The sequence below is a fragment of the Panthera leo genome, chromosome A1 (assembly GCF_018350215.1).
Source record: "Panthera leo isolate Ple1 chromosome A1, P.leo_Ple1_pat1.1, whole genome shotgun sequence".
Classification (NCBI taxonomy): Eukaryota; Metazoa; Chordata; class Mammalia; order Carnivora; family Felidae; genus Panthera; species Panthera leo.
The window spans coordinates 69,566,022-69,588,677 of NC_056679.1; the positions used below are offsets into that span (position 1 = coordinate 69,566,022).

The 22,656-nt window shown below is 40.9% G+C and overlaps 1 protein-coding gene across 1 annotated transcript in view; it reads right to left on the reverse strand.

Annotated features, from left to right (window-relative positions):
- SLC15A1 (solute carrier family 15 member 1) overlaps positions 1-22,656 on the reverse strand; it is a 44,918-nt gene that overhangs the window by 8,245 nt on the left and 14,017 nt on the right. Inside the window, exons 7-19 of the mRNA XM_042954550.1 lie at positions 21,764-21,863; positions 21,497-21,587; positions 18,747-18,830; positions 16,185-16,267; positions 13,085-13,171; positions 12,177-12,266; positions 10,013-10,057; positions 9,821-9,853; positions 9,648-9,736; positions 9,065-9,146; positions 7,124-7,243; positions 5,652-5,798; positions 4,747-4,796 (exon numbers count right to left, since the gene is read on the reverse strand). Coding sequence (XP_042810484.1) covers positions 4,747-4,796; positions 5,652-5,798; positions 7,124-7,243; positions 9,065-9,146; positions 9,648-9,736; positions 9,821-9,853; positions 10,013-10,057; positions 12,177-12,266; positions 13,085-13,171; positions 16,185-16,267; positions 18,747-18,830; positions 21,497-21,587; positions 21,764-21,863 — 1,101 coding nt within the window. The remainder of the gene's footprint in view (positions 1-4,746; positions 4,797-5,651; positions 5,799-7,123; positions 7,244-9,064; positions 9,147-9,647; positions 9,737-9,820; positions 9,854-10,012; positions 10,058-12,176; positions 12,267-13,084; positions 13,172-16,184; positions 16,268-18,746; positions 18,831-21,496; positions 21,588-21,763; positions 21,864-22,656) is intronic.

The following is a 22,656-nucleotide window of genomic DNA, read 5'->3' on the forward strand; positions in this document are numbered from 1 at the left end:
GAGTTGGTTCTCAAAGAGGAAAGTGACTTCCCTTGATCCAATCCCTGGAGATAAAGGTTTATCCTTTTGTCAACAAGAGGCCAAGTGAGTTACAGGAAAAAACAAAGGTTGTGCAAGAAAACCTTAGTTTAAAATTAAAGCAGTCAGGGGCACCTGGGTGTCTCAGTCAGTTGAGTGTCTGACTTCAGCTCCGGTCACGATCTCACAGTTTGTGAGTTCGAGCCCCACATCAGGCTCTCTGCTGTCAGCACAGAGCCTGCTTCGGATCCTCTGTCCCCCTCCCTCTCTGCCCCTTCCCTGCTGGCACGCTCGCTCTCTCTCTCTCTCTCTCTCTCTCAAAAATAAACATTAAAAAAAAGAATTAAAATTAAAACAATCAAGATGTAGTACCACCGAACAATTCAAGGTATATAACAGAATATTCCAATTAATCTTGACATTCAGAACGTTTCCATTTGAGATATATTTTCTTTTTTTTTTTTTTTTTAACGTTTATTCATTTTAGAGACAGAGAGAGACAGAGCATGAATGCGGGAAGGTCAGAGAGAGAGGAAGACACAGAGTCTGAAACAGGCTTTAGGCTCTGAGCTGTCAGCACAGAGCCCGATGCGGGGCTTAAACTCACGGACCTCGAGATCATGACCTGAGCCAAAGTCGGTCGCCCAACCGACTGAGCCACCCAGGCGCCCCGAGGATATATTTTCAAGGATATAAAGTTGTGTTTCCTTCTCTTTCAGACTTCTATTACATTGTGGCTAATATTTATATAGTCAACCTGGAAACCCTGTATATTAATCTATTTTTAGAATTGACCTAGCACATGGAATACACGCAATGATAAATATTATAAATACTAACGATGTGAAATAAACCAGAGGTAAGGAGACATGAAAAGTTAATTCCATTTCTTTACCATTTCTATTAGATAATTAATAGTCATTATCCTAATCATATTACCTTTCCCCTCCATTAGTTCATGTTTTAGTGGTAACTGGTAAAAACAAAAATCCAAAATTGTTAATGTGTGGCCACAAGGAAACAGGGATTGGTGGTAGGAGTTCAGCCAAATAGGAGACCTACTCTCATTTCTCCCCCAACTTATTCTTATTTTTCCATCTTACTTAAAAAGCGTATTTACAGAAAGTTGGCTTTTTGGTGTACAGTTCTATGAATTTTTTTTTAATGTTTATTTATTTTTGAGACAGAGACAGAGCATGAACAGGGGAGGGGCAGAGAGAGAGGGAGACACAGAATCTGAAACGGGGTCCAGGCTCTGAGCTGTCAGCACAGAGCCCGACGCAGGGCTTGAACTCATGGACCATGAGATCATGACCTAAGCCGAAGTCGGACGCTTAACCGACTGAGCCACCCAGGCGCCCCCAGTTCTATGAATTTTAACACATGTCTAGATTCATATAAATACCACTACAACCAGAATACAGACCAGTTCTCCAAATCTCCCTCGCGCTGCCCATAGCCAAACCTCTCCTCCACTCCCAACCACTGATCTGTTCCCACATCCTTATAATTGTTTTGACCATTGCCAGAATGCCATGTGAATGGAATTATATGGTACGCATCTAACTTTTTTGAGATCGGCTTCTTTCATGGCATGATGCATTTGACATTCATTTATATTATTGTATATGTCAATAGTTTGTTCCTTTTTTGAGTAATATTCTTTTATGTGGATGTACTATAGTCTATTGTCTGTTTATCCATTACCCACTGAAGGTCATTTGGGTGACTTCCAGTCTTTGGTGATTATGATTAGAGGTTCTATGAACATTTGTGTATAAGTTTTTATGTGAACATAAGTTTGCATATATTTTTAATTAAAATATTTTTAAAATTTAAATTATTTTTAATTTGAGAGAGAGAAAGAGCACAAGAGCACAAGCAGAAGAGGGGCAGAGGGAGGGGGAGAGAGAGAGAAAGAGAAAAAGAGAGAGAGAGAGAGAGAGAGAGAGAGAGAGAATCTTAAGCAGGCACCATGCTCAGCTCAGAGCCTGATGGAGGGCTCAATCCCATGAACCTGGGATCATGACCTGAACCAAAATCAAGAGTCAGATGCTCAACTGACTGAGCCACCCTCGTGCCCCAAGTTTGCATTTCTTTAGGATAAATATCTGAGAATGGATGGCTGGGTTGTATGGTAAGTATACATTTGACTTTATAAGAAACTCCCTCACTGTTTTTCAAAAAAGCATGGTTACTCTGTCTCCTCACCAGCATTTGGTATTATCAGTTAAAAAAAAAATTATTAGAGCCATCTAATAGGTATGTCATGCAACTCACTGTGGTTTTAATTTTAATTTTTTTAATGGCCAATGATGTTGAACATCTTTTCACATGTTTATTTGCAATGGATATATCTTCTCTGTTGTAATGTCAAAATCTTTTGCTGTTTTTTAACTGGGTTATTTTCTTATTATTGAGTTTAGAGAGTACTTTATATATTCTGGATACAAATACTTAGATATATGATTTGTAAATATTTTACACCAGAATGTAGCTTACCTTTTCATTCTCTTCACAGTGAGATTTACAGAACAAAGGGTTTTAGTTTGGATGAACTCTAATTTACCTATGTCTATATATCTATATGTATATATTAAAATGAAATATTATTCAGCCATTAAAAAGAAGGCACTCCTGCCATTGTGACAACATGGATGAACCTAGAAACATCATGCCAAGTGAAACAAGCCAGACAGAAAAAGACAAATACTGCATTGCATCACATATATATGGAATCTAAAAAAAAAAAAAAAAAAAAGTTGAACTCATAGAAGCAGAGAGTAGAATGAATGGTGGTCGCCAGGGACTGGGGGTGGGAAACAGGGACACGTTGGGTTAAAGAGCACAAACTTAGTTCCAAGAGGAATAAGTTTCGAGGTTCTAATGTACAAATGGGGACTATAATTTGTAACACCATATTGTATACTTCAAGTGCACTGATTAGATCTTAAGCATTCTTACCACACACACAAAAGGTAACTAAGGTGATTGTGTTAATTTGATTGTAGTAAATACTTCACAATGTATACATATATTGAATCATCATGTTGAATACTTTAAATATATACGATTTTATTTGTCATTTTATACCTCAATAAAAGTGGAAAAAGTCATAGAAAAATACTGCTATGATTTTGATAGGAATTGCACTAAACCGAGGGGCCAGTTTGGGGAGAATTGACATTGTCACTATATTAAGTCTTCTTTTCTTTTAACTTTTATTTCTTAAATTTATTTTTATTATTTTATTTTTTTAAAAGCCTTTTAAAGTTTACTTATTTTTGTGAGACTGCGAGCGGGGGAGGGACAGAGAGAGAGGGAGACACAGAATCCAAAGCAGGCTCCATCCAGGCTCTAAGCTGTCAGCACAGAGCCCAACACAGGGCTCAAACTAACCAACTGAACTGCAAAGATCATGATCTGAGCTGAAGTTGGACACTCAATCAACTGAGTCAACCAGGCCCCCCTTTTTTCTAACTTAAAAAAATTATTTTATTCATTCATTCATTCATTCATTCATTCATTTATATTTTAGAGAGAGGGCTTGTGTGCACACGTGCACAAGCAGGGAGGGGCAGAGGGAAAGGGAAAGAGAATCTCAAGCAGGCTCCATCCTCAGCACAACGCCCAATGCGGGGCTCAGTACCACAACCCTGAGATCATGACCTGAACCAAAATCAAGAATCGGTCACTCAATCGACAGAGCCACCTTGGTACCCCTATATTAAGTCTTCTAATCCATGAATCCAGCATATCTCTCCATTTATTTCACTCACTCTTAGTTTCTTTCATAAGCCTTTTGTAGTTTTTGTTCTCAAATCTTGTATATGGCAATAGTCAAAAAAATGATAAAGATGTGGGAACAGATCAGTGGTTGCCTTGGGCGAGGAGTGGAGGAGAGGTTTGGCTATCGGCAGCACGAGGGAGATTTGGGGAACTGGTCTGTATTCTGGTTGTAATGGTGTTTATATGAATCTAGACCTGTGTTAAAATTCATAGAACTGTACAGCATGTTTTATTAGATTTGCAACTAGTATTTTATCTTTTTTTGGAGCTATTGCATAGTTTTAGAGTTTCAGTTTCCAATCATTCATTACTGGCATATAGAAATGTGATGCTTTGTTGTGTTGCCCTTGTATTTTGTGCCATTTCTACACTTGTTCCTAAACTCACTTACTGATTCTATGAGCTTTTTTGGTAGTCTTTGGGACATTCTGTGCAGATACTTATGTCATCTGTGAGTAGGAATAGTTTATTTCTTCCTTTCCAGTCAAGATGCTTCTTTTTCTAGTCTCATTGCACTGGTGTCTAGAAGGATACTGAACAGGAGTGGAGAGCGCGGATGATCTTACGGGAAGAGCATTCAGACTTTCACCGTTAAGTGTAACGATAGCTTCGGTTTTTTAGATGTCCTTTTTCAGAGTAAGGAAGTTCTCTTCAACTACTAGTTTGTTGAAGTTTTTTTTTTTTTTTTTTTAAATCATGAATGGACACTGAAGTTTATTAAATGCTTTTTCTGCATCCATTGATATGATGATATGGATTTTTTTCTTTATTCAGATGACAGTTTATCTTGATTGATTTTTTTTTTTTTTGAATATTGAACCAGCCTTACATTCTTTGGATAAATTCCCATACTCTCCTTATTACAGCTGGATTTTATTATGGGAATCATCACTTCCATAAGAAGCTGATAAAACTTAAGTTTTAAAGAAATATACATACCTGATGCCATTTTCTCCTTTTTCTGGCTTCTGGTTAAGGCCATCCTTTACCTGAGAAAGAAAGCATTTTCAAATCTTATCCACTTGAATAAGTTCAGATTACCATTTCAGCCTTTGAGAAGGAGAATGACGTTGACATATATCCTAGGAGCCACGGGCATAATGATTATATGTGCAGGGCTCCAACCTTTGGCCTTGGTTTTCTTTAAGGTTAACATGAGCCTCCACAATTTTTGATGCTTGCTTTCTGGAGGTTCCACAGAACCCTACTGTCCAAGAATTTGGAATGAGTCACTCAAGAACTCCCTAATAAAACACATGACCAAGAAGTCTTAATTCCATATTGCAGTTTTATAGAAGGTCACCTAAATTTACCTTATAGAATACCCACAACTCCTTCACTTGGTTCAACTATACCTTCATAGTTTCTTTATATGTGGATTGGCTTATAAGCACTTGTGTTTTGTCATGAAATATTTTGTGTATATTTTTATTGCTTTTACCTGATATATTTACTACATTTTTAAGGGACTGCTTTAATTTTCGAATTGCTCAGTGTGAATTTTATAACCAATACAATTAAAGATATATTTAAAATTTTATCTCAAAAAGTTGCTAAGAATGCATATATGTATTCTGTGTGACTTGTATGCACTCGCCCCCCCCCCCACTATATCATGCCCCAAAGTTCTTTTTAAACATTTTAATTAATATTAATCCTTCCCATCTATCACTCAAACTTTTATTGGAAGTCAAATGACTTGTACCCTTGAAGAAGGAAGACTTGAAGATGATCTTATATAATTATAATTATACTACATGGGGTAAAAGAAAGTCACACCATTCACAGGCTGTTTCCAATATCACAAATAGTAAAGAATCAGCTATAGGTGTCTAACTACTTACCACGCGGTAGTTATTGGGGGCCCACACTAGCAGGGTATGGCGATGGCCCTGCTCAAACTTATGAGTTACTGGAGTGATGGGTAATCCAGTAGAAGAGATGTTTATACTTGTCAGTTTGTCTACATCAAACGTCATAAATTCATTTGTCTATAACAGGAGAAAAGGAGTCAAAGTTAATACCATAGCATCTTATTCTGTACTGTCACGCAGAATAACTGCACACTGCCATGGCATATCATTTGACATCCCCAGTTGACATTCATACACATCAAAAAAATGCCTTGAGGGGCGGGGCGGGGGGTGCTTGGCTGGTTCTGTCAGTAGAGCATGTGACTCTTAATCTCAGGGTGGTGAGTTCAAGCTCCACATTGGGCACAGAAGCTACTTGGAAAGAAAAGGAAAGAAAAGAAAAGAGAAAAGAAAAGAAAAGAAAAGAAAAGAAAAGAAAAGAAAAGAGAAAAAAGAAAGGAAGGAAGGAAGGAAGGAAGGAAGGAAGGAAGGGAGAGAGAGAGGGAGGGAGGGAGGGAGGGAGGAAGGAAGAAAGAAAAGCCTTGCAGAAGCTGGCATTGGTTTGTCTCAGCCTCCCACCCACTCTTTTGGACTCTGTCATGAACTTCTTTAGTGTTACACAAGAATTATACTTTTTGTACAGCATTTTACTATTATTTCATTTTATGAAAATAAATGTTCTGGAAATCATTTCTACCATTGGTCAAAGAGTAGTTTTAGAGGAAAAGCCATAACCCTGGTGACAATCAGTACTGGGCTGCTCTGAGCACTCAGAAGTCAAATTTTCTTTTTTCTTCGAGATTGTCAGTTTCATAAGCTATAAGGGAGCGGTTCTCAACCGTGGCTGAACAGGAGTGAGACCAGTTAAATCAAAATCTATGAGGTATCAGAATTTTCAAAGCTCTCTAGGCGATTCCAGTATGGACCCAAGGATGAGAACCTCTAATTGAGACCAGCGACCATCCAGATTAGGGTTTTCCAACCTTGGCACTATTGACATTTGAGGCCAGATAATTCTTTGTTGTGGGACTGTGTGTCAGCATCTCTGGCTTCTTACATATGAAATGCCAAGAGCACACTCTCAGTTGTGCCAATGAAAAATGTTTCCAGAAATTACCAAATGTCCCCTTTGGGGGCAAAATAGCCCCTAGTAGAGAACCATTGCCAGATCCTTGCTGTTTAAAATGTGGATCCATGCACGAGAGAGCATGTTAAAAATGCAGCATTTCAGACCTACTAATTAAGACTCTGCATTTCATAAGCTCCCCAGGTGATTCACATGTACATTAAAGTTTGAGGCACACTGGTCTGGAGTGAGGCCAAAATGAGACCAAGATAACAAGACATTTCACTTCTGGACTTGTTGTAGGAATTACATAAGGGTCAAGAAGATCAGTTTCTTCAAATCCTATTATAATTCAGGTCAGAAGATAAAAAAGGAAGTTGAATTCCCTTCTACTTACCTGGGACATTTGGTCAAGTGTCACCGTGCTTCCAGGAAAATATACAGTCATGTTATCATTTCCTATATTCAGTACTTTAATCTGGACTTCGTTTTGTTTGGGAAAGACTGGAAGAGTTTTCTGAGCAAAATAAAAGAAGATTAGCAGCGATGTCTCCATGCATATTGAAGATAAGCTTGCCCTAGCACAACAGTCACCATCCCCCCACCCCCACCCCTGCTACAGCACAGAAAGCCGCACCGGCTGAGATACCAAACTCCCCTGTGAAGTCTTCAGTTGTTCACCTCATGGCACCCACAGAAAATGATGCTTGTACAAAACATGGAAGAAATCACAAAGAGGCTGCTCTGGGTCTTACCTAGCCACCTCCAAGTCAAAGGATACCAGGTTATGAAGCCTGCTATCTGAGGAGGTCAGAGTAACCACAGCCCAAGTGAATGTTTATCTTGTTGTGACACGTGAGATCTACTCTCCTGGAGGCCACGATCATCCCCTCTAACTTTGGGAGCCTGGACCACAGCCCTGACAGTGCTCTCGACATCCTTCCGTAGGTATCCTATGCCCTCCTGCCTCCACACGTTCCTTCAGGGCTTCTGCCTTTTCCCTGTAGTGCTCTCTCTCAAATCCTGGCGTCCCTGGAGCAATCCTTTCTATTCTAGTCTAGAAGCCTACACTAGTCCCACAGTTCATTTTGCACAAAGCTAGCTATGTTCCAGAGCAAGTGAGTACATGCACGTTCACAGGAACACGACGCACGGTAGCCAAAACATGAAAGCAGTGCAAATGTCCACTGACGGACGAATGGATGAACAAAACGTGGTTCATCCAACAGTGGACTATGATTCCACTTTACCAAAGAAGGAGATTCTGACACCTGCTACCGCATGGAAGAAGCTTGGGGACATTATGCTTGGTGAAACAAGCCATCCAGCAAAGAACACTTGGTGTATGAATCCACTTAGATGAGGTACCAAGAGTGCATGAACTCATAGAGACAGTAAGTGGGATGGTGGTTGCCAGGGGCTGGGGGAGGGGAGATGGGGAGCTGTTTTTAATGGGCACAGAGCTTTAGTGTTGCAAGATGAAAAGCATTCTGGAGATTGATTGCACGATGCTGTGAATGTATTTAACAGGACTGGACTGTATACTTAGAAATGGTTAAGATGGTGAATTTTTTAATGTATGTTTTATCACAATTCCAAATTTTAAAAAAATTTAAAAAGAGAGAATGAGGGAGGGAGGGAGAGATAAAGACAGAAACAGAGAGAGACAGACAGAAAGAGACACACACACAGAGACAGAGGGGAGGAGACAGACCGAGACAGAGAAAGGAGGAGGGGAGAGAGGTGGGAGGGGAGTGTTTACCTCCTGTTTTACACACTACGTAACGCCCGTTTCCGGGGCCTGGTCTCAAACTAACAGCACTAGAAACCTGGTTTAGTGCCCCTGTGGGTCCAACAGACTGAGTGTGGACTGGAGTGGGGACTAACATCACTAGAAACTTGAGATTACAGAGGCGTCTTCCCAAAGACAATTTACATATTTTCAAAGTGCTTCTTGTTTGTTGAGTGATGAACTTCTAACCAGACTTCCTAGGAGTTCAGATTGCGAAAAACAAGTTCCATGAACTCCCGCTCCCCTTACATAAACCGTGTCAGTGGAAACCCCCCATGTCACCGCCATGCATACTTCTCAAGCGAAGCACACCCATCTGACTCTACTGCAGGCTGCCCCCTTCACAGTGACGAGAACCTGTAGTGCGCACTGCCCGAAAAGGACCATTTTGCCCCTGCAACACATCCACATTGTCTCTGGCTCCAGGACAGTCTGTCGGCAGAGACCCTGGCCTCCCCTGATCCCCACAGCCCCGGAGAAAGAAGCCTTCCGAACGTTCCACCTGACCCGCAGGAAAAGCCACTGGGGGACCAGAGGGCAACTCACATCAATTTCCACTTGCACAATTGCCGCCACCACGAAAGCCATGGAAGCCAGGAACATTCCAACTGTCATCTTCTTCAAAGAGCTGAGACGTAAGTAAGAGTGACTCTCAACCAGCCTCAGACACAAGCGAGCTAATGATAACATTCTTTTCCCGCCATCCACCCAAACAAAACTAACTTCCCTGTGAAATACTGTTCGAAAGTATCTCTTCCTCTCTTATTTCTGATTGAGATGAGGAAGGATATATATAATGCAGCTTATTTGCATTTTCACATTTAATTTCTAGAAACTGTGGCTTAGGCGATACATTGGATGACAGTTAACATTTCTATCATCTACATACATGAAAGCTTTAACTAGAAGCTTTTCAGGCTGCCTTTTACAGCACTTTTATGTTAAGGGCAAATTTCCAGAAACATCAGCACAGAGACCTCTCATTCAAATATAACTCTTTAAAAACCCCATCATATAGGTGGTGTGCTGGGAGGGGAGACATTCTTTCCAGCTGATGGAGTGCGGTCTATTTGCAAAGCCCTGGGACTGACAGGGCCTCACCCCCACCCCCAACCTGCCGAGAACCTACGTGAAATTGAAGCCACATTTTGCAATCAGAGGATATATCACGGCATCCACTATGGGGACCATGATGACGATCAAGATGGCGTTCACGGTCTGTGGGTGGAGTGGAGAGGAGCCGTTAGCTGTTGTCTCAAAGGTACTTTGATCTCAGAAAGCAACTTAAACATCTTCTCCTACCTGCATCTGGTCCGGCTGAATTTCAAGAAGTCCCTGAAAAGAGCAGGGGGAGATTCTCACTGATCAGTTCCCAGAGGTGATCAGTTGGGGAGGATGAAGAATGTCGTGACAGGGAAGGGAAAGAGGGTGAAGGGACTAAAACAGAGGAGCGGTGACCAGGGGAGGGAGAATAGCTGGACGTCCCGAACTTACAATTTTCCCACTCATAGCTGTGGCTTGCAGCGTCCACCTGGAGCCCTAAAAATGAATACGTTCACTGCATCATTTGGGAACATGAGTTTTAAACGTTTTACGAGTCAATGTTGCATCTCTTCCAGAGCAGGAAGGAGGTCTGAAATGTTGTGGGATTTAAATGTTATGGGATTTAAACCTCAAGTTTATCTTCCAGCTCCATTGTCACGCTGGGTAAAACCAAACAACTTGCATTTCTGCTGCACAGGTTAACACAACATATAGTTCTCAACCCCAGGGAAGAATCTAGAAAGCGCTCTTCTGAGAGACAGCCATCCTTAGGAAATATAAAGACACAGGCTGGGGCCTGTTGGAAAGCATGGCATCACCTTATAAGGTGGAGGCAGCTACGTACACGTAAGATATTCTACATTCACTGGCATCACAGTTTCAAGAACATCTTTTTTTTTTTTTAAGTTTATTTATTTATTTTGGGAGATAGAGGGAAAGCGAGCATGAGTGGGTGAGGGGGAGAGAGAGAGAGAGAGAGAGAGAGAGAGAGAGAACCCCAAGCGAGCTCTGCATTGTCAGTGCAGAGCCCAATGTGGGGCTCAATTCCACGAACCACAATATCATGACCTAAGCAGAAACCAAGAGTGGGACACTTAACTGACTGAGCCACCAGGCACTCCAAGAACATCATTATTGTTAAGAGCTGTGTTTGACAGTCTAGGCTGTCCTGAAGTAGAAATCCATCAACAGAGTGATGGTTCAGGGGCGCCTGGGTGGCTCAGTTGGTTAGGGATCCAACTCTTGATTTTGGCTCAGGTCATGATCTCATGGTTTGTGTTATCGAGCCCCACATTGGGCTCCATGCTGATGGCGCAGAGCCTGCTTGGGATTCTCTCTCTCCCTCTCTCTCTCTCTGCCCCTTCCCCTTCCCCCCCCCCCATCAAAATAAATAAATAAACATTTTTAAAAAGAGTTATGGATTTAACCCTGCAGCCTAGTTACATTCAACTTATTTTATATAAAGAGGATTCAGGACTGTATACAGGTACATGTGATTATTTCCATGGAGGACTGAACACAAAGTTTTCAATCTGTCAACTCCATTTAGAAGGCATTATGGAAAGTCAAGAAGTACACCACTGCTTGAGCTCTTAAGAGATGTCAGGCATGGATCACTTTATGCGCGGTCTCTAATTTGATCCGCACAGCCTTGCCATGGGCGATTACCCTTCCAGGAGCATTACAGAATCCGCCCCCCGCCCCAGTCATACAGCTAGAAGGTGATGAGTGTACTTCTAGAGCAAATCTGATTCCTATTCAGCTGGTTCCTATTCAACATGCAAAACTGCTTCCCTGTGCTTAAGATGCTGGTCTAAATCCCATATTTACAACTTAGGAGTTGTAAATCTCCTTACAATAAAGGAGATTAATGTGTTCACTCAAATTTTTTCCAAGAGTTGTTCTGTCCTTCTAATAACCCTTCCTGTACAATAAAAGGACATGCGTTTATAATTTTTTTTAAAGCTGCAGTTTCTAGAAGAAACACTATCTCATTACTCTGGCAACCGAGTATTCACACATTGAGTTGTTTAACCCAAATCTGAAAACTTCCTAGGCACATGTCTTCCGGTTGCGGGAGCAAGAGGAGGGTGACAAGGCACTGATCTGGGTTTGAGTTCCTTGCTCTGGTCGGAATGACTTAGGTAGTCATTTCACATCCTTGGATGGTACTTCTAGCTCAAGCATTCCATTTTAGAGCAGAAGGTATCAAGGCCTTTTTCAGCTTAAATGTTCTGTGGATCCCATAAAAGGCAATACTGTACATCCTCTGAGCACACTGTATCAGCAGAAAAGCTCTTTATTCTTGGTTTAACTGGTAAGAGTCCTAGATACTTTGATCAAGTCTTTCCCAAGGCTCTGTAAGCTGACCACACCTGATTTTCTTCATTGTTTTGCAACAGAAATGTGGATAGAACCATCTCGAGTTGTGTTGTTGTTTTTTTTTTAAAGAAACTCAGTGTGATCTAACACTTAGTAAATAAACGAAGTATAAAAAAGAAACTGGAAGAAAACGTTTTTAGAAGCTAAATACTAAGTACTGCCCCGTCCGTGGTAGTGCCCAAGGAATTTTGCTAAATAAAGATGTAAAGAAACACACACAGCTTTACATTACCTGCTGGTCAAACAAGGCCCAGAACATTGGGAGCGGGATATACAGGAACATCACCCTCGTAACCATCTTAATTTGAGAGATGAGCCTCTCCTGTGGATGAAATGGGGAAGGATGAATCAGTGTCATTCACAGCTGTCAGCAGTGTTGTTTCAGTATAGACACGTGCAACCAGAGACAAGCGGGGAGGTGACTAATTGTTCCAAAGAATCCTCCCTCAAATTTTTTTAGAAAACCCAGAATTCCTCAGCTATTTAAAATGAGTGCGAATGTCAGTTTAAAAGGCATCTTACTAGGGGCACCTGGGTGGCTCAGTCGGATAAGCGTCCAACTAGACTTCAGCTCAGGTCACGATCTCACAGTTTGTGAGTTCGAGCCCCGCATCCATGCGCTGACAGCATGGAGCCTGCTTGGGATTCTGTCTTCCTCTCTCTGTGCCCCTCCCCCGCTTGCTCTCTCTCTCTCTCTCTCTCTCTCTCTCTCTCTCTCTCAAAATAAATAAAAATAAACTATAAAATAAATAAATAAATAAATAAATAAATAAATAAATAAAAGGCATAGTACTAGAATTTAAATGTAATTCCAATAAATGTAATCCCACCACCACTGTTCACTGATTCTTCTGTTTTCACACTGGTTACGTGACCACAATCACGCATAATTAATAACCGATTCTACCAAATGAAAACCTATGAAAAGATAATGTTGTTTCCAGCTATACCCACCGTTTATCAAGTTCTTCTCAACATTAACACACATTCTTGCATAGTCTTGTTCAAAACACTAGTCAGGTTTACAAGGATACAACTGATAATTTTGTCCACGTGGCCTTAATCATACGAACCGCCACTGTGGCTGTCCCCGTGCTGGAGGAAGACCCCAAGAAAACTGCAGCGATAACGGTCACTCACATCATATTTCTCTTTAGCCCAGTCCAGCCAGTGCTCCCTCTTGGGAAACTCCTTACTCCGATGCTTAAACCTATTTTTGAGGGCAAACTGAAGGAAGGAAGAAAAATCACATTTCAAAACAGAACCGATTACTTTATGAGGGAAACACATTTCAATACAACTGCCTTTAATGGAAAGCTGTGTTTGTGAGAGAAGCAACGTATATATCGTATAAACTTGTGTAATGATGATGCTAAAAGAACCTGCATTTATTCCTAATCTCTTTCTAACTATGAGCCTTTGAGTGGGGTAAACAAAGTCATATTCTTACTACTTTACTCTCTGTGCCCTCTAGAGAGGAGCATTCAAGAGAAATATAATGTATGCCATTTGTGATTTCGGTTTTCGGCTGGCCATAGTACAAAGTAACAGGGATCTAAGTCAATCAGAGAAAGACAAACACCATATGATTTCGCTCATCTGTGGAATTTAAGAACAAAACAGATGAACATATGGGGGGAGGGAGAGGGAAACAAACCAGGAGAGACTCTTTATTTTTAATTTTCTTTTTAATGTTTATTTATTTTTGAGACAGAGAGAGACAGAGCATGAGTAGGGGAGGGGCAGAGACAGAGGGAGACACAGAATCCGAGGCAAGCTCCAGGTTCTGAGCTGTCATCACAGAGCCTGATGCGGGGCTCGAACTTATAAACCCTGAGATCATGACCTGAGCTGAAGTCACACACTTAACCGACTGAGCCACCCAGGCGCCCCTGGAGAGACTCCTAAAGATAGAGAACAAACTGAGGGTTGTTGGAGGGGAGGTGGGCAGGGGGATGGGCTAAATGGTAATGGGTAGTAAGGGTATTGTGATGAGCACTGGGTGTTGTATGTAAGTTACGAGTCACCAAATCCTATTGTGGAAACCCAAATTGCACTATATGTTAACTAACTAGAATTTAAATAAAAATTTGAAAAAAAGTAACAGGGATACACCTGAAATTAATATAACACTATGTTAACTGTACTAGAATTAAAATAAAAAAGATATATATAAATGTAAAAAAAAAAGTAACAGGGAAACATGTAAAATTCATTTTAAATATGTTATATATTATTTAATCCAATAAATCCAAATGATCTTACATATGATCTTAATATGTAATAAGAATAACATTAATATTAAATCAATAATTATTTAAACAATTATTAATAAATTAATAATATTAAATATTACAATCGATGAGAATTTCTATATTTCTTTTTTCATACCAAGTCTTCAAAACCCGGGGCATATTTTATACTTACAGAACATGATCAATTTTTATCAGAACTATTTGATTTGTATTTACTTTTCATAAATTTATGTTTGAAAAACTAAATTTATATACCTAAGTTGTTCCAAATATACTTAAAAGTTTTCCACTCACTGAACTGAGTATCAGTTTTAAAGTGTAAGAGTGAAAGTAATAATAATAAAATAAATTAAAAAAAAATTTTTTTTAAAGTAATACACCCAACATGGGGCTCAAACTTACAACCCTGAGTCCAAGAGTCGCATGCTGCACAGACTGAGCCAGCCAGGTGTCCCATTAAAATTTAAGAGTGAAGGAGCACCTGGGTGGCTCAGTCGGTTAAGCGTCCAACTTCGGCTCAGGTCATGATCTCACGGTCCGTGGGTTCGAGCCCCGCATCAGGCTCTGTGCTGACAGCTCAGAGCCTGGAGTCTGCTTCGGATTCTGTGTCTCCCTCTCTCTCTGCCCCTACCCCACTTGCACTCTTCAAAAATAAACATTAAAAAAAAAGTGAGAACTCACAATATAATATAGCAATATATAGGAAATTGTGTAATTTAAATTAATTTGAATGAAATCTAATTTAAAATTCTGTTCCCAGTTGCACACGACACATTTCAAATGTTTGAGAGCCACATGAGGCTAGTGGCTATCATGCTGGACGGCATAGATCGACAATAACATTTATTTCCTGCCTTTATTTTTTTTAAATTAATTTATTATTATTAAAAAACTTTTAATGTTTATTTTTGAGAGAGAGACAGAATGCTAGTGGGGAAGGGGCAGAAAGAGAAGGAGACACAGAATCTGAAGCAGGCTCTAGGCTCTGAGCTGTTAGCACGGAGCCTGATGTGGGGCTCAAACTCATGAGCCTTGAGATTATGACCTGATCTGAATTCAGATGCTTAGCCGACTGAGACACCCAGGCACCCCTTTCCTACCTTTAAATGTGCCTGTATGCATTACATCACGTTGATGCACATGGAAGAAACCATATTCTGCATGTTCCTGTCACTGAATTGTCTTTGGAAACAAGACTTCCGATGGCTGCATAGCATGGCTACATCTACTAGAAGTTAAGCACTGTTCTCCTGCAATTTTGTGTTATAAAATTTTGCTGTTATAAATATTACATTGATAATCTTCTACTTGAATCTGTGTTCATTTTGTGTGTTCATTTTAAAAAGTGATTTTCTTAGTCTTAATTCTGAAAGTAGCATTACTGACACTCCAGACCCTTGAGATGCAGCATCAAACCTCGCCTCTCCACTTCCGTTTCACTCTTCCCGACCCGCGTCAGCCATGGTTAGCCAGCGTGATAGCTGAACAGTCACTCTGCTTTGCCGTTCTTTGACTACCGATCTAATTCGAAAGTTCAAGAGCCATTTCTATCTCTCCCTTTTTGAGTTCAGTTTGTGTCCTTTTCCATTTGGTCAGTTTTATAAGAAACTTTAATTACCAAAATAGTTAAGAACATTAAGAAAATGTTTAAAGAGAAGTCAATGTTGGGGCACCTGGGTGGCTCAGTCGGCTAAGTGTGTGACTCTTGGTATTGGCTCAGGTCATGATCTCACAGTTCGTGAGTTTGAGCCCCGTGTCAGGGTCTGTACTGACAGTGAGGAGCCTGCTTGGGAAGCTCTCTTTCCCTCTCTCTGCTCCTCCCCGCTCATGCTCTCTGTCTCTGTCTCTCTCTCTCTCTCAAAATAAATAAATAAACTTAAAAAAATAAAGAAAAGTCAATGCTTCATTGCATTTTAATTTGAAGGAGGTAGAAGGTTCTGGGGTGGCTAAATATCACTGACAGAGAGAGCTACTGAAATACTTACACCAATGCACTTGACAACTTTAGCCATGACATTACCCTGGGGCTGAAACTTCTTGTACATTCCACTGCCAATGATGAACACAACTGGGAAGGCAAAAGAAGATGTTAACAAGGCGTTTGACAGAACTACCTGTGACCTAGAAGATGTGCTTTTATTTGAGTTACAACCTTGTTTTGGAAATACTGGGATTACTCACAGAATGGGCTTGCCTTCCTATGTCCCAGTTTGGAAAGTGCTTTTGATCCTAACAATCACAGAAGCTTTGAGCGGTGGTATATTTGTGCTGTCATATACCAACATTGGAGCCTATTACTGTCCACTTCCCACATTTTGGGGTGGCTCACAGACGCTCCATACGGCTATTTAAGTGCAAGGTTTATTCTTAAGCATAGGGAGACAAAGGAATAAGTGCTTTCACGTAACAGATCAGCACATAATTCTATAAAGACAAAAAACAGCTTTAATTTTCTGATTGCAATGGCAGAAGAGTTTCTTCTTTTTTAATAAATCTTCAGAAAAAGGAAGAAACTAATTTGTTAAAACCTTACTTAATCATGTGTGGCAGAGTTCATTCCGTGGTCACGGTACAGAAAAACAGTGGTGAATTTTTGCATCTGCGGCTACAGTTTTACAAGGTTAAAGCACTTTTACAATAAGGCAATTCTTCCATGGATCTTCCTAGAAAAGGCATATTGTAAAAATAGAAAAAGCATTCCTTCAGGAGACTCTGGAAACCCAGTACCGTATGAGGATTTCTGATTGTCCAATACCACAGTTTAATCATTTAAAAGCACCGATGGGTTAATGGAATGCCACTTAATTTCCTCAATTTAAGAGGGCCTGAGATTTTGAGAAGTGCTACCACTCAAAGCATATGTCCAAGTATGTGCCTGTGTTATAGGTGTTCTTTATGGTTGAATAAAGAGAAATATACTTTAATCCTTACCCGATGCCAATCTTCCTTAATCCAGACAGAGATGGCAGAGATACTCATAGATGGAGTCTACTCTGTTTTGCCAACAAATATTTTAATCTTTAAGCTTCTGATTACTTAAACCTAATTCAAGCACAAGATTGCTGCTGAAAGAAACTTCAAGAGACAGCATTGATGCATAGAATTTGGCCTATTCTCAATTCTTCCATTCGAGAAACATTGTATGATGTAAGAATGACCCATGCAAACTAAATGACAATTTACCTAATGCCAACTGACTACAGCGTCTGGCCTCAAACAACAGCTTTTGAGATCCTTTTTTTATCTCCTTACGCAGAATCGGAGAGGAGTAGGTATATATGGGCTTTTTAGGGGAGTGTGGCAGTATTTAAACAATTATGGAAGGAAATGGACACAGAAAAAAAGGGAAAATACGGAATTCTGGCTTGGATGTAAGGGTGAAGCTAATTTGCTACAAGCTGAACAAACAGGGTTAAGAGGGGGCATAACTGACACTATGAAGAACTGAAAAAAAGTCAGAGGAAGTAATAGTGCCAGCACTTTCTCATTTGAGTGGGAAGCTGCAAAGGCCTGAGATGCGTATTGGGCTGTTTCCTGCTTGTACTACCGTTACAGGTTGAATCGTGTCCCCGAACCCCACCACCCCCCGCCCCCAGAAGATGCTGAAGTCCTTACCCCCAGGACCTCAGAATGTGACCTCATTTGGAAATACAGCCTTTGCAGAAGATCGAGTTAAGATGAGGTCATTCAGGGGGCTCCTACTCCAATATGACTGGTGGCCTTACAAAAAAGCGCAAATTTGGACACAGATGTGCACACAGGGGAAGGCCACAGGCACATTGGCATTGTGCTGCATCAGGCCAGGGAACTACCAGAGGCAGAAGAGAGGCCTGGAAGAGATCCCTCTCAGTAACTTCAGAGGGAGCAGGGCCCTCTCGCCATGTTGATTTTGGATTCCCCACCTCCAGAGCTGTGAGATGATAAATAAATTTCTAATGAAGCCACCCAGTCTGTAGTGTTTGGTCACGGTAGTCCCAGGAAACGAAGACAACTGCCATCTTTCAATGTAGACTATCCTAGGGCGAAAACTGTCCACACTTCCTAAAAAGCCAGTGCCAAGAACTAATGTGTGAATGAATGTATCTAATAGACACATATATTCCTCCCAACGGGAAGATACTCTGGTAGAACCATTTCAAGATGATGTATTATGGAAATCTGGATGTTCACTGGAAGTATTTAAACGCTAACTGGACCAGGCTGCCGGGTCTTGAGGCAAGCTGGAGACGAGCACACGCTGATAAGAGCAAAAGCGTTCGGTCATGGGGTCATCTAGTCTAATAGATTCTGTCACTTTTCTCCTTAAATCTGCCTAAATAGTGTCAAACTTTTCCGAGCCCAACTCAGTTGATCCCATTTCCTGTAAACTCTTTTTTGATCTTATTTCCTCTGAAGTAATATGCCAACTCTACTTTGTTTGAATGTTCAGAGCATGGGAATTATCATTACAATTTATTCCATGAAGTTTTAAAAAATTGGTCACAATAATTAATGTGAGGGTCTGACCTGATTATAGGATTGTACTAATTCAACTGATTTCTACTTACTCAGAGCTACAGCCATGAGAGCAGCAGGGACCCCAAATGCCAGTGGGTAGCAAGCTTGTTTACTGTGAATTCCACATTGTTGAACTGGGGAGAAATTATAAGATTAAAATTCATTATATCATTTTTTTATAATCTTATTTTTTAATGTTTATTTATTTTTGAGACAGAGAGAAAGAGCATGATCAGGGGAGGGGCAGAGAGAGAAGGAGACACAGAATCTGAAGCAGGCTCCGGGCTCTGAGCTGTCAGTACAGAGCCTAACGTAGGACTCGAACTCACAAACTGTGAGATCATGACCTGAGCAGAACTTGGATGCTTAACCAACTGAACTACCCAGGTGCCCCTCATTATGGCATTTTTAATGCTCATATATGGTTATCATTTTTTTAAAAATCCCTAACTGGTTATTACATATTGTTTTTACTTGATGTTCTAGACTTATCCATTTGCTTTATCAATTTCATTGTCTGCTGAGCCCAGCAGCTTTGTAGTAGAAAGAGCAAGAGACGAACATAGGTTCTAATCTTAGCCCCTAAATAGATGTCTGACACTGGCCAAGCCAAAATCAGTGGGAATCCTTATATGGATTTTCTTGGTGGGAGAGATAAAAGTGACCTGGATACAATAACTTGAAGATAGGGGACCCAGTAAATAAAATCAAAAGTACCCTGGAAAATCAAGATTGTGTGTTCCTGAATTCATGCTATTTAAAAAACAATTAGATGGCCCAGGGCAGGGGTCAACAAAGTTTTCTGTGAAGAGCTGGAAGTAAATATTCTAGGCTTTGTGGACCATTCAGTCTCTGTCCCAACTACTCAACCTTGACTTTGTAAGGTGAAAGCAGTCATAGACAATAGACAAATCGATGGTCTTGTCCAGATTTCTGGATTTGGCCCATCAGCCATAGTTTTCTAACCTCTGACTGCAGATCCATTCTAGCTCTGAAATCCTAGGATTGGTGAGGAAAAAAAATTAAGACTCTGGAAGGAGAAGTAGAGATTATTGGACATTCCTTCCTTTTCTTTTTAAAAAAAAATGTTTATTTATTTATTTTGAGAGAGAGCATGAGCATGAGTGGGGGAGGAGCAGAGAGAGAGGGAGGGAGAAAATCCCAAGCAGGCTTCGTGCTCAGCCTGACATGGGACTCGATCTCATGACCATGAGATCACCACCTGAGCTAATATCAAGAGTTGGACATTTAACCGACTGAGCCACCCAGGGTCTCCTAGAAATTCTTTCAATGAAATGGAGCCTCCAGGAATAATCTGATCCGAAAGGGATTTGACTTTGTCTTTGACTGACTAACCGCTTCACAATTCAGTAGAGAAAGAAGTTAACTCGTAGAAAATTGATAGTCACGCAAATGTTTCCTGTTCATAGCTGTCCAAATGATTCTGTTCGTGGCAATGCAAACTCACTCTTCCCTCTGGGAAGAGTGTACATCTCTGTTGTTCAAATCCTTATTGGAGCTGATTATAGCAGTGTTCCTCCAGTTTCTTCACTAATTAGTCATATAAAATCTCAGCACATGCTCATTTTATATTTGTGTGAGAGCCAGGATTTTACCTTTAAAATTATCCTTTAACACATTCTGTAATTCAAACATGCATAAGTACATATTCTACTAGAAGCTGGAAGTGGGGGAGGTGAGGGAACATAATGAAAGAATAAAGTATCTTTATTATTATTTTTTTAAGTAGGCTCCATGCCCAATGTGGGGCTTGAACTCACAACCCTGAGGTCAAAAGTCGGATGTTCTATGGACTGAGCCAGCCAGGTGCCCCAAAGCTATTAAATGTTTATACAAAACAAGTTGGAATGGGATTTAAGGGTCATCTTCAAACTACTACTCCAGGCAGAAATACATAAATCCCCACAAAATATTTTCTTTCATCATTGAATCTGATTCGCAGTGTGGACACCACAGGGTTGTTTTGGTCTAATCTGTCCCCGGATAGTCCCTTCAGGTGGGAAATTCACAGACTCTCAGTGGAGTGTCAGCAAACACAAATATCTGAGCGCTCTTGACAGCTGCTGTCTCCTTCTCCTTCCCGGGCAGTTCTTTTAGAAATAGCTAAGGGGTGCCTGGGTGGCTCAGTCGATTAAACATCCAACTTCCGCTCAGGTCATGATCTCACGGTTTGTGGGTTTGAGCCCCGCGTCGGGTCCTGTGCTGACAGCTCAGAGCCTGGAGCCTGCTTCAGATTCTGTGCCTCCCTCTCTCTCTGTCCCGCCCCTGCTTACGCTCTCGCTCTCTCTCTCTCTCAAAACTAAATAAACATTTAAAAAATTAAAAAAAAAAAACCCAACAAGAAATAGTTGAGATGAGAGGAAGGCAAAGAATAAAATGTTGCCACTAAATTCTTCCTAACTCACTGCATATCGCTGGGGAGCACAAATTTGTGCCCAAAGGCACAAATGCCAAGTACGATCCATCCAGGTCTGGTTGCCAAACAGCACCTCTTTCTTGCCTTCTCTCTTACTGTGAGTAAAGACTTTGCATTAATAAAAACTTAGAAAAAATGATTGCCATGCTAGGGGTGTTTTAGATTCTTCAGCGGTCTTTGGGATAAGGGAGTCAAATAGGATTAGAGACGACACAAAGCTCATTTTCTGGATTTCGAAGTATCCGACAGCAGTATCCGTAATGGGAGAAAAGAGGGACAAAACGAACAAACAAAACAAGGACTTAAACTTGCCACCTGACTTTCTCCCCATAATTCAAAAAAAGAAAACCAGATATGTCTTACCTCTGAGCATGGGAGTGATGATAGTAGAAAGCAAGCTTCCAGCATTAATGGCCAAATAAAAGATGGAAAAGAATCGGTTTCTTTGTTTTTCCTGTAATTAAAAGGATAAGGTTACAATATGACTTTGGTTATATATCAACTGATCAAATGTGGCTGATGATCGGTCCTTGAAAAGAATCAAATGGAGAACAGACTTGGTGTCCGTGCAATAATTCCTGGATGTTTATATTTGTTTTATGTAGTTTCTGTGAAGGCACGTGATCTCACCTGGCCCTCTTCGAACTGGTCTCCACCAAATGCAGACACACAGGGCTTTATTCCTCCGGTTCCCAGAGCTATCAGGGCCAGGCCAATCATGGACAGTGCCCTAGGGAAAGGAGAGGGGATATTGCAGAAATGTGAGATTCTTCAAAGCAGGAGTCTCTCTGTCCTCTAATTTCCCTCAGAGGACCAGGGACAGTGGTTCTCTTTGGGTTCCTGGGCCCAATTTCCAGTGTAGGGAGGGGAATCCCCATACTAACAATAAACAATTCATGGCCACCGGCTGGGTGTCCTACAATTCAAAGCAATTCTGACACTCTCTACCCAGAGACAGTATCAGATTCCACAGCTCATACGACCCAGCAACAGCACTGCTGGGAATTTATCCAAGGGATACAGGAGTCCTGATGCATAGGGACACATGTACCCCAATGTTTATAGCAGCGCTTTCAACAACAGCCAAATCGTGGAAAGAGCCCAAATGTCCATCAAATGATGACTGGATAAAGATGTGGTACATATATACAATGGAGTACTACTGAGCAATGAAAAAGAATGAAGTCTTGCCATCTGCAACTACATGGATGGAACTGGAGGGTATCATGCTGAGTGAAATAAGTCAGTCAGAGAAAAACAGATATCATGTTTTCACTCATATGTGGAAGTTGAGAAACTTCACGGAAGACCATGGGGGAAGGGAAAGAAAAAAACCATATGGTTACGGAGAGGGAGGAAACCCATAAGAGACTTTTAAAAACAGAGAACAAACTGAGGGTGAAAGAGAGTGAAATGGGTGATGGGCATCGAAGGTGGCACTTGTTGGGATAAGCACCGGGTGTTTTATGTAAGTGATGTATCATGGGAATCTACTCCTGAGGCCAACAGCACACTGTACACAC